The sequence below is a fragment of the Rutilus rutilus genome (genome assembly GCF_951802725.1).
Source record: "Rutilus rutilus genome assembly, chromosome: 21".
Classification (NCBI taxonomy): Eukaryota; Metazoa; Chordata; class Actinopteri; order Cypriniformes; family Leuciscidae; genus Rutilus; species Rutilus rutilus.
The window spans coordinates 14715198-14730305 of record NC_140226.1 but is presented as its reverse complement, the minus strand read 5'-3'; the positions used below and the strand labels follow the sequence as shown (position 1 = coordinate 14730305).

At 37.8% G+C, this 15108-nt stretch overlaps 2 protein-coding genes across 2 annotated transcripts in view; one reads left to right on the top strand and one right to left on the bottom strand.

The window, feature by feature from the left end:
- The window catches only part of nrxn3a (neurexin 3a), a 759351-nt gene that overhangs the window by 705098 nt on the left and 39145 nt on the right, over positions 1-15108 (top strand). The window lies entirely within an intron of this gene.
- Positions 1-15108, bottom strand: part of kif13ba (kinesin family member 13Ba) — a 53344-nt gene that overhangs the window by 27619 nt on the left and 10617 nt on the right. The window contains exons 3-8 of the mRNA XM_084392662.1: positions 5278-5293; positions 5117-5177; positions 4287-4379; positions 3305-3485; positions 3123-3210; positions 2296-2430 (exon numbers count right to left, since the gene is read on the bottom strand). Coding sequence (XP_084248788.1) covers positions 2296-2430; positions 3123-3210; positions 3305-3485; positions 4287-4379; positions 5117-5177; positions 5278-5293 — 574 coding nt within the window. The remainder of the gene's footprint in view (positions 1-2295; positions 2431-3122; positions 3211-3304; positions 3486-4286; positions 4380-5116; positions 5178-5277; positions 5294-15108) is intronic.

The window sequence follows — 15108 nt, the reverse complement described above, 5'->3', positions numbered from 1 at the left end:
TTATTGAATTATTTATTTATTTTTTATTTGTTAACATAGTAATGCACTGTGAAGTAACATTAATGAACAATGAACAGCTGTATTTTTTTAACTAAGATTAACAAAGATTAATACAGCATATTAATAGCAATAGAGTGCCAAGTGCCAAGCAAAAAATGCAGGGACAGGTGTGTGGCAAACAAATCAGGTTCATCAGGTTCAATTATTAAGGCTTTTAATCAGCAGGATACGTCAAATATAACCATACTGTCTATGAATATAACACCGCATACACCATCGCCAAAGAAGAGCTTGCCTTCACTTAATTTATGTCAAATGACAAATCATGTGCCAATGTCATCGGGGTGAGATGATATAGAGCCAGAAGACCAAATTTCAAATCTTGGCCACAGGATGAAATAAAATCTGTTAATATATAATTTGTAGTTGTGGTGCTCCTTAATTTTTGGTGGGTGCTCCTAAATTTTTGCTGGTGCTCCTAACTTTTTGAAGTTGGGAGCACCAGTGCTACCAAGTAAAAAAGTTAATTTCGAGACCTCACCAAACCCAAACAACCACTCTAGCATCTACATTGCTTGCTATACATTAACCCCTTAGAATATATTAGCAACTGCATAGAAACACCCTGACAACCAACCAGAAAAACTTGGCAAACGCATAACTATGCACTAACCCCTCAAAACACCTTAGCAACTCAATGGATGAACTGCTAGCGCTTGGATGGTGGCGAGTTTGCGTGGCCAGGCAAAGACAATGTAAAAATTTCCATTATACGATTTAAACATATTTTAAACAAAAGAACATGGAAATCAGAGGTAATCCATTGCCCTTCCTTCTCCAGCAGTCATGTACCCACACAGAGCTGTTTGCATGGGAAACCACAGCATGCAAAAGGCAGCACTGATGACTGCGCTGGAAAAATACACACATCATTGCTTATCGACGGCTGAGCTGACAAACACCACATTCATAAGGGCTGGGCCTGGTGTGTGTACATGCAGGCTAATACTTTATCATTGCTCTGTTTAAGTGACAACATGCTAAGTTTAGATCTCTGCTGTCGTCTTGAGTGCACCTGTTGAGTGACCAATGCGGTCCAGACTCTGATGAATTATAGATTAGGGACTGGACATGAGTCGAGTCAGGTGATCATGACATACGCCACAAAAGAAAAGCGCAGTGATACCAGGACAGTGCCAGAGGAGATCAGTTGACGTCTAAACTCGGATACTCTATAATTTATTCATCAATTTTCCTGCTATTTGCATGAGCTCTTCCCATGCTCACGATAAAGCCGAAAAGAGAAGGTTACCGTGGGCCAGAGTGCACTAGATAGTAAAGTTCACACAATTACCCTTTTTATTTACTCGTTCCAAACCTATATGCTTTGATTGACAGTTATATTCACAGAGATCTTTGAAGCTGAATCAATTAAACGACTTATGCAACATTATAAATAGGTTTAACATTATAAACCTTTAATGATTTAAGTGAACGGAAGAAAAGCAAAGGCGGTGTCATAAATCTAAAAGGGAAAATTTTAGCCTGAACACTGGACTGTGCCAACACAGGTCCACATCAGCTGATAAAAGGTATTCAGATACATCCATCTATGAGATCATCAGGGCCTGACACAATGACTCATCTCTCAACCTTCTCCTTCCTGCAGTACTTGGCTTTATTACATGAGGACCTAGCAAGAACATTCAAGATCTGGGTTTTATCAGCAGACAGCAGAAGCAGGACTATTGCCAAATTAAATAAAACAATTAAAGAGGAAGGTATCAGAGAAAACATGGTTTTCCTCTCTCTCAAAATAAGAGAGTTTGAGGATAGACTCTGATGCGTGCAACACAATGCTCCCAAACCATTTATAACAAGGAGCTGCAAAACATGTAAATCAGAGATCATGACAGTAAAGTATAAAATATATTAACATTTGACCACCCACATTTACACATCAATGTTTATTCATTATTCAGAAACTTGACCCAGCCTGAAAAACAAACTATGCTGGTATGCAAAGTCAATCATAAAGGATGTAATTTACATGCAAAAGTCTAAAAGGGTACAATAGCAAAAACTGATGGGGGAAAATTATCATGATTATGAGTTATGGTGCAAAAAACAACAACACTGACTAACATAACAAGTGGACTTAAAAAAAATAAAAACACTTGAAACTTGAGTTTGACCCATTTAAGTGATTTTCCACTTGTCTTATCTTGTATCTAAATCTTAATCTATGTAAATCAGTTTTGAGCTTCAGAACAGTGTGTTTAAGTGTGTTCTTACCCCTGAATGCAGGTCCTTCAGCGTGTGCGTGAGGATGATATTGAAAACCGCATGGGAGCGACTGCTCTCCTCATTCATATTGGTGGCCGCCACAGTGCGGGATTTATTCCCCTCAGACATCAGGGACTCTATGTCCTTTGAGTTGGAAAAGGGACATGATTAGAATCTCAGATGTATTTTAAAGGTCAGAACAACTGCACACTTATGTACACAATTTTTTTTTGAAAGAAAGAGAATAGAAAAGCAGTAAAGATGCCCTGAATACAGCTTCTAAAAATAAGGCATACACAATGCTAATGAAACGGTTACTGCAAAGTAACCTGTTTTTAGGTTTTGAAAGGACTTCCACTCTGGAATCTGTGGAATTCTACAGAATGGATTTAGGTTTGGAAGAATATGTTAATCCAAAATATTCAACACATTTAATCCAATCAAATCCAATTTACTTCAGTATAATTAATTAATAAATGAACAGGCAAAGGATATGCAAAAAACTATATATATATAACATTCATCAAATTCTGCAAAAATCTGTGGAAATGTTCTGCAAATTCTGTGCAGGCTTTTGAATGACTAAGATTTCCATAATACCAAAAACTTCAGCAGTGACACATGCAATCTCGTGAGCTGACTACAAACATTCCTAAAGCAGGATTTGCTCAGAATCAACTACAGACCCAAAGAGGGGATAAATTAACCACATGACTAACCGAATGACAGAATGTATTGTAAAAAAAAAAGAAGAAAAAAAAAGAAAAGGGGTGAAAGGTTAATGATTGTGCGAAGTGCATGTCACTCTCCCATTAAAGAAATCAAAGTTGTGTCACCTTGTAACTTTCAACCGCAAGTCTGGACAGACCATCAACATAAGGCCCCAAAACTTTATGCTCTCTCACTCTCAAGGCTTGTCGACTCCTGTAGGAACAAAGCAAACGGATATTGTGTAAGATCGACATTAACAGCAGAGTACAGCTCAGAGATTGAACATAAGACACAATAGGCTTCACACCCTTTGGGGTCCAACAGGTCCCGGACTTTCTCGTTGTAGATTTCCATAAAAGAGACTTCTACGGTGAAGCTCTCTTCCTCTCGCTGGTGTTGTATGGTCCGGTCAAACAGAGAACTGCAGAGTCTGGGGATCAAACCAGGCTGGTCCACCGAACCCATCATGGTGTACGACTTTCCAGAGCCTGAGGAAAATGACATCACAGCAGACAAGAAATCATTTCATGCTACTTAATATAAATAATAATTACTTGAATATATTACAAAAAAGTAAACATTCAGCAATACAATAAGAACAGTGCTTTAAGTTTTTCAGGGAGATGTATTAGCAGTGGATACTGCAGACGTCATAGTCTTCACTATATACATTAAATATAGATTAATCCTTATTAAAGCTACAAAAGTTATTCATTCAAGAGCAGGAAATGATTTTATCTTTGTCTTTGTTGTTTGATTAACATTAATGACACAGACTGAAGTAATATTGGGCTGCTGTCACTTTAATACTGAATGCATGGATTCAATATAGACTACTGGTTACACACACGTTTTCTTTCTCAACTGTTTACAACCGACTGCATTTACGAGGACACTCTGTGTATAGGCTATTTGCCCGTTCAGGAGCCAATCTGAAGCCCACAGTATACTTGGCTTATGCATGTTCTGCTCCGTCTCAGAGCGCACGTGCAGAAAGCCACCTGGGAAACAGTATCTCTTTCGCGGCTTAATTTGCTTTTAATGACACTGTTTAATATCAGGAACGTCCTGCAGTTTAGCAACAGTAGACTGCATTTTACAACACTTATTCAGCTGATTTGGATGTTAAGTTTGGCTTAGGGAGGATCGAAAGCGCACCGCTGAATCGTTTTCATAATCGTTGGAAGACAAAATAGAAATAGAAAATCAATAACGATTAATCACACAGCCCTAGTTCAGAGTGCTTTGAAAACATGAGCAAAGGTCACTGTGTACAAAATATTACTCACCAGTCTGCCCATAAGCAAAAATACAGGCGTTGTAACCCTGAAAAGCATTGTGCAAAAGACTCTCCCCAAGGCACTGAAACACTACATCTTGACCTGTAAAAATATGATTGAATGACAATTAAGATGAAGTCTTTAGGGGTGAATCTCACAAAACCTTAAAAGAACATATCAAAGTTATATTTCACCCTAAAATGACAATTAAGCTAAATTAAGGTCATGGTCCTAAAATAGGCTTCACTGAATTCTTCTGGATGATTCGTCATGTGAAGGAGAGGATGTGTATGTGGAAAAGGGGAAAAACAGGAGAACGTAATGCATTTCAACAAATACTGTAAAAAAAAAATGTTACAGAATGTAAAACCTATAGATTAATTTGATAATGAGAACTGGGAGGTAAAATGAGCTTGTCATTAAATAATGTCACTAAAAATAGGATTCATGGTACATGGTTCAAAATTTTGCTAAAAGACAGTATAGCAACATACATCTAGCTGTCAACAAAACTTTGCTTAGCCTATATTTTACGCAGATGCATAAAACAAATTGTCTTAAAGCAAAATCATTTTAAGAATAAATTTTTGGAATCACTTTGTCCCAAAGAAAAAGTACCAAACTTTGTCTGTAATTGTATTGTAAACTTCAAGGTGACACATTATAGATTTTCTGGAAAAACCTTGTTAGTGCAGATGAGCTTGATGTGTAAACAAAACCTTATCTTCAGCAGCACCAGCATAAAAACCATCATAACAAGATGATACAGATGAGATGCTTGGTACTGAACCAAGAAATAAACAAAGTGGCTTCTTCAAGAAATGTTTGCAGAAACTGACCAGCAAACTTCTCTGTCTCAGACTCATCCATCGACCAAAAACAGTGGTCATAGGCGAAGGTCTTAAAAGAGAGAGAGAAATATGGTTTTGTTATGCTCATATCAAACTCATATTTTCATGATGCACTCATGTTTCGTTTCAAAGTGAAATGAGTGCTGTACCTTTGGCTGACCCCTGCTGCAAGTTGATCCAAGGAGAGGGTGCATATGGGAAAAAGATGGAAAAATAGAGCTTGTTAAAAATATCTCAAATAAATGTATAAGAATACATATAGATTATAATAAAATATAAAATCAGAACAGGTTTACTTTAATGAGATATCATGATGATACCATTAACACCATGTTGTACATATACCAGGATTCAGTACCATGGTATTTTTAGAAGTACACTGGAGTACTAGTATGCATGTATGTATGTATGCATGTGTGTATATATATATATATATATATATTAGATTTTTTTAGGGCTGTACAATATTGAAGAAAAATGCGATAACTCATTAAATAATGCAATATTCGATTTGCGATTCGATAATGCTTGAAGTGTAAAATAAACTTAAATTATCTTTAAAGCTACACTGTGTAGGATTTACTCCCATCTAGCGGTGAAATTGTATATGACTACCAACTGAATATTACTTTCTAGCCCCTCCCATTCCGAGTGCGTTTTAACTCCTACGGTGGCCGTATTATTTCAAATCTGCCGGCAGTCGCGAGTAATCTCCCCCTCGCATTCGTCACGGTGCCACTGCGTGTAAAAACACGAAAGGCGAAGCTTGAATTTCCAGGTATGTCCCTCTTTGTCTAATGTATTTTCAAGATGGATGCGCAACATGGCTTCCGCCATTCGAGCGACTCGCTCGTATGTATTCTAAATGGCAGATTATACACTTACGAGAATACTTGAAGTGGTTGAAGTTGGTTGAAGTGATTACTCATTAATGAGAATGTATAATTTTGAAAGAACAAAGTGTTTTTTTGCTAAAAATCAACTTAAAATATTACACAGTGTAGCTTTAAAATGTAGTTAAAATTATAAGAAAAACTCAACTTCTGAAAATGAACAGCAGTGTTTTACTGTAGCATAAGAGGTGCTATTTTAACATCAGTGTAAACCACATGGTTTAGGGTTTCAGGTAGGCCTACATTAGGTTTAACAACAGAAACTGAATAAACAAATGTAAAAATAAAACACTGCTTAGTTTTCCCTGAATGAATGAAATATATACTGATTCTTATTTAAGCTACAAAAGTTATTTTCTCTTTGTCTTTTGTTCATGACCCCCGTTATTGCAAGCTGTTGCAATATGCATATAGTGATATACATTTGCGATATTTCGATAATTTCTATATAATGTGCAGCCCTAATATATATGAACTTTAAATATCCCAGAAAAAAACACATTATCCAAATTCACTAACTCACAGCTGACCAAAATAGCATGTCATCACCCTGAGCGCACTCAAATGGGAACTAGGAACTGCCGGCTCTGCACACAATTACACATCCTGAGCGAATCCATGTCATCAGTTGTACTTTGCTCAGTGGACCTGAACACAAACAGCCCGTCTCTCACTGAGAAAGCCTTGCCGTTTACAGGGTAAATATGCATTTGGAGCCCTGACTCAAATGTTGTGTTATCTGTAGAGGGCACCTCAATGGCTTTGCACGGCACTCTGTGAACACAATGACCTATATAAGCATTACTGACAGACTATGGGAGCATATTGAAGGATCCTAATCACTCACAGAAGACTGTGCCTTTCCAGGCCCAATTAATTCAATTCAATTCTGATGTTGCTCTCTGGGTAATGAAAAACCACTAATGCAAAATGCAAAGCTCTGTTCCAAACCATAATGGGCGGCCTAAACAATGAACGAAATTGAGGGAAACTTCAGTTTTAAGTATAAAACTAAATATACATTTCAGTAAAAAGGCAACTAAAAATAGTTCATGCTATTTTACCCAATATTTCTTTGTATCATGAGCTTTTAATAGCCATTAATAAATTATTATTTAAAATATACATTATTAATATAAAAATGTATTATAAATAAAAAAAAATAGTGAAAAGTGGTCTGTGGAAAAACTACTTTGGAATACCATGCACTGATGAATCAATAATAAGCCAAGAAAAAAAAAAAGTGTATAAAAAGTAAATGGGAAGTCAATTTCAATTTCAAGCTGACTTTAAGAATCTCATAACTATTGGTCTCCTCTATGATGTGCAATTATTCCCTATTTGTTCATGCCCTCTGCACATATTACCGAATCTTCAACAATGGTGACCCTTTTTATAATCCCAATCTAGAAAATCTACACCCATGAGAGTTTATGGAAATCACCGAAGCGTGTACAGCCACACAGTGAGCAAACGAAAAAGCGAGGGATGGAAAGCTGGGAAAACAAAATATGCCTAGATTCAGTTCCAACGACCCCAGGCTCAGCTTGTCGTTTAAAATCAGGCCATGCCACACTTGTAGTATAATCAGTTGCACGATGACGTCCCCCCCTGTCACACCACGCTGAGAACTGGGGGAGATGTTGGCCCTTGAAGGATGTGTCAAGCTGAGCTTCATCTCAAGTTCCTGGAGGAGGGTTGAGCAAACGAGGTGGACAAACACACATGGCAGCTGTACATCTGTAACACTAAAAATAAGGTTTCTGAGTGACAGTCCCTCAGTTCTGATGTCGAAATAAAGATATGGATATTCTTAGAAAATTATCCTGTCTCCATGCTATCTGTTACCCAAAATCTTCCGTTGGAAGTCTTTCATCTATCACTGCAGGGCATAAACTGTGCTAACAGATTTTTCAGGGTATACAAATCAAATTTAATGCATGTTTTCCAAAATACCCAAAGGACAGATTACTAAATCTTAAGGAGATCTCCACCAAACCTCTACAGCCAAGAGTGCAGCCTGAGGTAGGTATGTGTGTAATCGTGAATGAGTTCAATGGGTTGTGTGCTACACCCAGACTGCTAACGCTCGCAGCTCCCGCCGGTGGCACCTCCTTTCCCAATCAGCCGTTACAAGCCCTAGTGACTTTGACCTTGTACTATCTGGCATAGCCTATACTACCATACCTCTGCTCACATCTTATCATATCTGATTCACCAACATGACAAATACAATGACATACAGGCGATGACAGAATGGACAAAGTACTGAAATTAATCATATTAATCACTATCATTTTTAAATGATATTATCCGTCTTCATCATTCTGAGCACAATTGTATAGTTTTGAACATACAATGTTGATTAAACGCACTCTCCTAAACGGTATAGCCTACTCTTATTCACGTAGGGTTGGTAAATAATTTTTTGTGAATCGTTTGTTTGGTTGATTTGTGTGAGTGAATAAGTTCAAATAAATAGTGATTGAAATTGAGTACCTGCATTGTCTTAATAGGAGAAAAATATTTAGTTAAATGCTGCTGTTCATCACTTAATTTGACTAATTTATATAAATTAAGTTGTTTTCTAGTTTAATTCAGTGTAAATTTGTGTGTACAATTTTATGCGGTCAACATATACGATTTTTATAGTTTTTTTTGCTAGAAAGATACTGCTCTGATTGCAGAATATATTCTGACATATTAAAAATAACACCAAAATGTTAAAAAAATTTAATAATGTTTTTAAATAAAATTAAAACATTTAAAAATGTTAAATAAAAAAACATTAAATCAAAAAATAATTAAATCAAACAACAAATAAAATATATATATATAATTTTTTTTTTTTTTATACACAAATTGGGTGTTTAGGTATCAAATTGGTAGTAAATCTTGCTAGAAAAATACTGCTCTGATTGCAGAATATGATCAGATATAATAGAAATAAAGCAAAATAAAAAATATTATTAAATAATATATATATATTTTTTTTGATGTTTAGGTATAAGCTGGAGAAAATAAAATCGGTGCTTTGATAAAAGAGCAAAGTTAGATTCATGTTTTGGATTGTCCAATGACGGCAGCCATGACAACCCAATGACAACCTCAGGAAAGCTGGCAGCTGCTCCCAAGTTCCCAGTCTGGTTTCCAAACAGTGTTCAACTAAACCCACAATGTATCACTCTGTGTTTTCCTAACACGGCTGTCCTGTACATTTGCACCGACTGGAATCGCCCCTGAGCCAACTGTACAAATGAAAAATGCATATGCTCTGTCTCTACGCCTGTGCCTGCTTTCTCTACAGGAGGCAGAGGCATGTGGTTGTTATAACCCAAAAATGCCTTAGTGACAGGTGAGACCAATCGCTGAGAGATACCCAAGCTAGAACTGGGATCAGCGCTGTGGTGCAGTTAATCACACGAGTTCTCTCATGATGTCATCGAGTAGCCTCGCGAGTTATCCTGTACGTTGCTTTATGACATTGTTTTTGTCGGAGTGAGTCAGAGGCTTCCTGATATGAGGCAGCACTGACTGAGCAGAGTCCTCAGCTTCAGGGGAAGACACAAACTCTTACTTTCTTTAGCAATCGCACACACAAAAACATTCATTTAGAGAGTGGCGGTTTGGCAGCGTGCAGCACAGACTCTGAGCTCGCATGAGACCCTTCCCCCAAACCACAACAAGTCTTGCAGTTAGGGCTGGACGAGCATTAACAAAATTATATCTGAATATAAACACAGAATGTTTAAAGAAACAATGTTTAAAGCGACAAGTACAGAAAAATGTTTAATGTTGAATACTAAATAGAACAATAGCCTACTGAATCAAAATTTATATTTTTAATACACTACCGTTCAAAGTCAGTGTGATTTTTTTTTTAACATAAATAGATATTTTTCTACAGCAAGGATTTCTGAAGGATCATGTGACACTGAAGATAGGAGTAATTACAAACATTTTAAAGCATGTAAAAATACCACACACAGGCCCTGTTTACACACCTGGTATTGAGATACGTTTTGGTCAATCACAAGTAGACGAGGAAGAAACATCCTCGTTTACACCTGGTATTTTAATCCGTCTGTTTTGTCCACTTTCAACCACTTCTGTCCTGATTTCTTTGAGAGAAGGGTCTATAAGCGGGTAAACGTATCTGTGTTTTTCAGATGTTTCGATATAATGGACAAAATAAGCTCGCACAATTTACACATGAACGTGACCGGAGACGACAGAAAAACATACGGAGAGCAGCAGCTTTCGTTTCTGCTCTGAGAGCCCCAAGACCACGTCGAACACTGCGAGTGCTAGTTAGAAACAGGAAGGGTGAGAGAACCTTGTGCTTGGTACGTTTTTTTGTCTTCAAACCAAACTTGGATCCAGCCAACAAAGTTTAAATCCCATCTGGCTAGCGCGCTTTTCATAATGTTTACGCATTGACTCAGTAGCTGGAGAGTAGGCATCTTTTGTGGCTTTTCGAATACATTCGACCACATGATTGTTTACGCTATGAAAGCAATCCAGTCTAATGCGTTTTTGACTACCTCTGGAATTGGTCGAAAATGGATAAGCTTAAAAATATTTTAGACTCTGTTTACTCCTGTATTTAGCATCATCCACTTATGATCCAATCGACCAAAACACATCTTATTACCAGGTGTAAACAGGCCCACAGACTTCCCATGAACCTCAAGTGAACGAATCACTTAATCACTTTCAACCAGATCACTGAAAGTGACAGTAGCCGCGTTTCCATTACCCTTCAAATTGCGCAAATTGAAATTGCGGATTGAAAATACGCTCAATGTAAACACGTCAATTTCGCAAAAACTCCCATTTATCGCAAAAAAGTTTTTGCGCTCGCATGAGGTGGTTTTTCAGGCAATTCGAAAAAGGAATATTTCGCAAAACTGCAATGGAAACTGTTTTTTGCGCATTTACAGGTCAGCTGACGTAGATGACGCGGTGTGTTTGGACAGAATACGAGACAGAGTTCTTTATTAAATTCATATAAGACAAAAGAATGACAGAAATACTGGATTCTAAACCTCAAAGAAATGCCACAATCAAGATCTCGAAGCAGATATGAGTGAGAAAAACCCAGAAACACCTCATATGTGCCGCTCACAGTATAAGGTTCTTTCCTTGCCATTAATGCTTGGATAACACGCCTACGTTTACTTCCATTAATAATAATAACAACATCTAGTGCGGTACGTGGCTGTGATATATTATATATATAAACTTACCAACGTCCGTCGCCATGATTTTTGGAATGACTTATCGCAAAAAAAAAAGACGTTTTAGTCGCATAACATCGGTTAATGGAAACGGCGTCATTTCGCAACAGTTTTTTGTCGATATTCAGAAAGAAAAAAACAAAACAATTTTTTTGCGCAAATCTTTAATGGAAACGCGCCTAGCACTTTAAAATCAATGCAATAATCATGCTCTTGTTGAACTCTAAAAAATCTATAAAGAATAGATTACTGCATTTAAGTTCAGTAAATCTTTTCTCGTTGAAAGCATGAAATGATATGTCAAATGACTATAAGTGAATAATTAAATGTTTTCCACCCTTACAAAATATACAGTGGTTAAAAAATTAACTTTATGTTTGCAACACATAACACCACATAATAACAAATTCACCACAAATGGTTACTACTTTTTTTATAGTTGCACTTTTATTATCCAAGGAACTGTCTATAGGGGAGGAGGCTGCAATGAAAGACTGTGTCAACAGTGTCGTCCCTTCCCCCACTCTCTGCATCACTCCATTGGCGCTGCAAACAATGAGGAAATCACCACTCTGCCTTGGTGCTATAATAGTATACAAATGAAACCGAGACCAAAGCACCACAGGCAGAAAATAAAAACCACATTGAAACCACTGGAGAGAAAACCCTCCATATACAGTCTAAGAAGTGGTGTTCGATTTGCAGACTAACAAACAAGCCACTGGCCTCGATCTGTCTTCAAATGGCATCAAACACACATTTTAATTCCGCCGCATTCAATCAGGCTTTCATGCAAACTCAGGGTGCATTCCAGAAACATGCTTGCGATTCCATTTCGTGCAACTTAATGGATTCACTCATTGCCTCATCGGACTATCTCAATATTCCTAATAGGCCCGAATTCTTCAGGAAAGCATTTCCTACGGAGAACCGTTTAAATCTCTCCTTCAAGAGTGTATCGACCACTCCGAAGTAAAGTGTCGACGCAAGGCCAGGACTGTAAATCCCCATGTCTTTGTCTGCATTCTTGAAGGGGCTCAAGTCAGAGAACAAGGGGGAGGAAGGAATGAACCTCGATTATGGTCCACTGCAGCCTTCTCATGGGATAGTGACGTACGCTACGGTGACAGCTGTCAGTGCGAGTATGCCAGAGACCGAGGGTTCTGCCAAACACAGTCTAACACCTCATGGCCGGCATTTGCATGACAGGCTAGTCAGAAAGACAACCTGAATGTGCACCCAGAAACACATGAACTGCCCTTCAGCTCTCGAGGTCTGAGATCGAGTCATTTAAAAAATGTGCTTCCGCTTCAGTTGCTTGCAAATACGCAGCCCGTGACTAGGAAAGATGATGTTCTGTACTTTTGACCTAAATTATGATCCACTAGATTTTTCTTAATAAATGTGCGCGCATCGACAGACTTGGCATCATGGATGCACTTGGGCAGGCCGAAAGCAACACAATGCACTCCAAGCCATGTTTTACACATGACATGGAGATGATTATTACTTAGCTGAAGCTACACAACTGTGAATGAATGTCCTGGTAATTAAAATAAGAAAAGTGTAATGAAAAGTACAAGGTGCACAATTAAACTTAATAGCGGTGCTCATGAACATGTGATGCTTATCCAGTCATTCATTTGCTGAAATGCAGAGGTTGGTAAGTAGGCACTAGTTATTGTAAGATTACGATGCCAACGCTGCTGGTTGGTGGGTGGTTCTGTGGTATTAAAGATGTTGTTTTAGGAGGCTCTTATCGCATTTAGATGCCTATACAACTTGTGCATTAAAAAACTAAAACAGAAACGTTCTGTCAAATGTTAAAATAGCATTCAGATGAGCATTCATGACATTTATGATTTAGACCAGGGATGGGCAACTTTGGACCTGGAGGGTCACTGTCCTATATGGAAGTTTGGGTTGCTTAAAAGCAACGAAGCGCACCAACTGTTGCGCTTGCATCTTTTGTAGTATCTCGTGCATGACAACGTTCTAAAAAGACGGTGCTCAAGTTAAAAGAAGTTCAACTTTTAAAAAAACACGTCAAGAGCTTGTCTTTTTTTGTTCCACTGACCTTTATTTCGCTTTAACCACAAAAACGCGTTCTGTTTGAACTAGCCCTTAAACAGTGCGTCCGTCTAGTGCACGTTTACAAAGAAAAACAACACAGAGGAAAACTACAGCAGTGGAATCCAAAAACGCATTCTGTGTGAACCGCCCAGAAGGTCTGCAAAATATGTCAATGGTCAGTTCCAACCAAGGCGGGAAATGCAACAAACCTTTTCCATCACCAGAAAAGGTACCATCCCAGCAACAACACTGCGAGTACGAAAATCCAGTCCCATGAGTCAATCTGTGTAGCACAATGACTGGTTTAGTTAATATTTTTGAATAGGTGACTAATAGTGAATTTTTTGTATAGGTTGTTCCCTCTTCAAATAAGTGAGATATGCGCACAAACTATTTTTTCCTAACTTCTATTGTTTTAAGGCAGAAAAAGCATGTTTGTACAGTTAAAAAAATGTGTTATTAAACTAGATTCTAAAGTCACTGTCGGGAAACTATTCAAACTGGCAGCATTATCAAATTATATATCAGGGATGTGATGGTGAGGAATTCCCACCGGTTAATCGTCGTGTGACAACACCTGTAATACCGGTATCAACATGGATTTTTATCCCTCTTTTCCACCTCGTTTTAAAATCACTCATAAATGCCCGTCCACATTTTACTTTCACTTTCAAATTAGTGGCAATTGCTTGAATGGTGGGTTCATTATTATTCTTAAAGGGTTAGTTCACCCAAAAATGAAAATTCTGTCAGTAATTACTCACTCTCATGTTGTTCCAACCCCGAAAGACCTTCGTTTAATCAAAAATATCTTAATTTGTGTTCCGAAGATGAACGAAAGTCTTACGAGGTTGGAACAACATGAGGGTGAGTAATTACTGACAGAATTTTCATTTTTGGGTGAACTAACCCTTTAATGAAAAACACAACAAAACAGTACAATGACAAACTTAAAACATAGAACTTTTATTAACAAATCGAATAAGCACGGCAGCCTCATTCTTGTGGTGCACTTGAAGGTGTGTGTAAATTAGAAGTAGTATTACCTCCAGATGCAGCCACCTTCATAAGGCAAAGATTACAGATTGCGTCAATGTTTGCAGGTTCCCTATTAGCATTGGGTTTAAATCCAAAATATAGCCAAATAGGCGCTTTAACATTTAGTTTTGAAAGCAAATCTTCCGCCATCGTCTTGTCAGTCAGCTCGCCTCACTCTTGTGCGGCTGAACACCGTGTAACACCGGTAACACAAACTATCGCAGCAAGCCTAAAGGGCCGTTCACACCAAGAACGATAACTATGGCGATAACTATATTTGTGCCCACACCAATGAACAATTAACGGTCAAAGTGTGTACAACATCACTGAACATGTTTTTGCTGTCCTTGTTGCATTTACACGGCTTTAACCAGCAGATGTCTTCAGCATGCTATGTTTTGAGTGAAGCTAGTGTAATCGATCTAATAATCTAACAGTGAATTACTAACGTTGTCAATATATCTTTTTCACCGCAACTTCAAAGGAAGCAAGACAATGTTGTCGAAACGAGCGCTGGATATCTGACGTAATACTTCTCACCGTTTATTAAAGCAACACTAAAGATTATTTTTTACTTTAAAATAATGTTTTCAAAATCGTTTCAGTGGTTCATCAAGTCGTAACAGGGTGAAAGGCACTTCTGCATTCGCTTTGCGGCCCTATATCTACTATAACCGCACTATGTAAGTTTGCCAGATCGGGTAGCGTTTCTGTAGTTCGAATGAGACATAAGAAA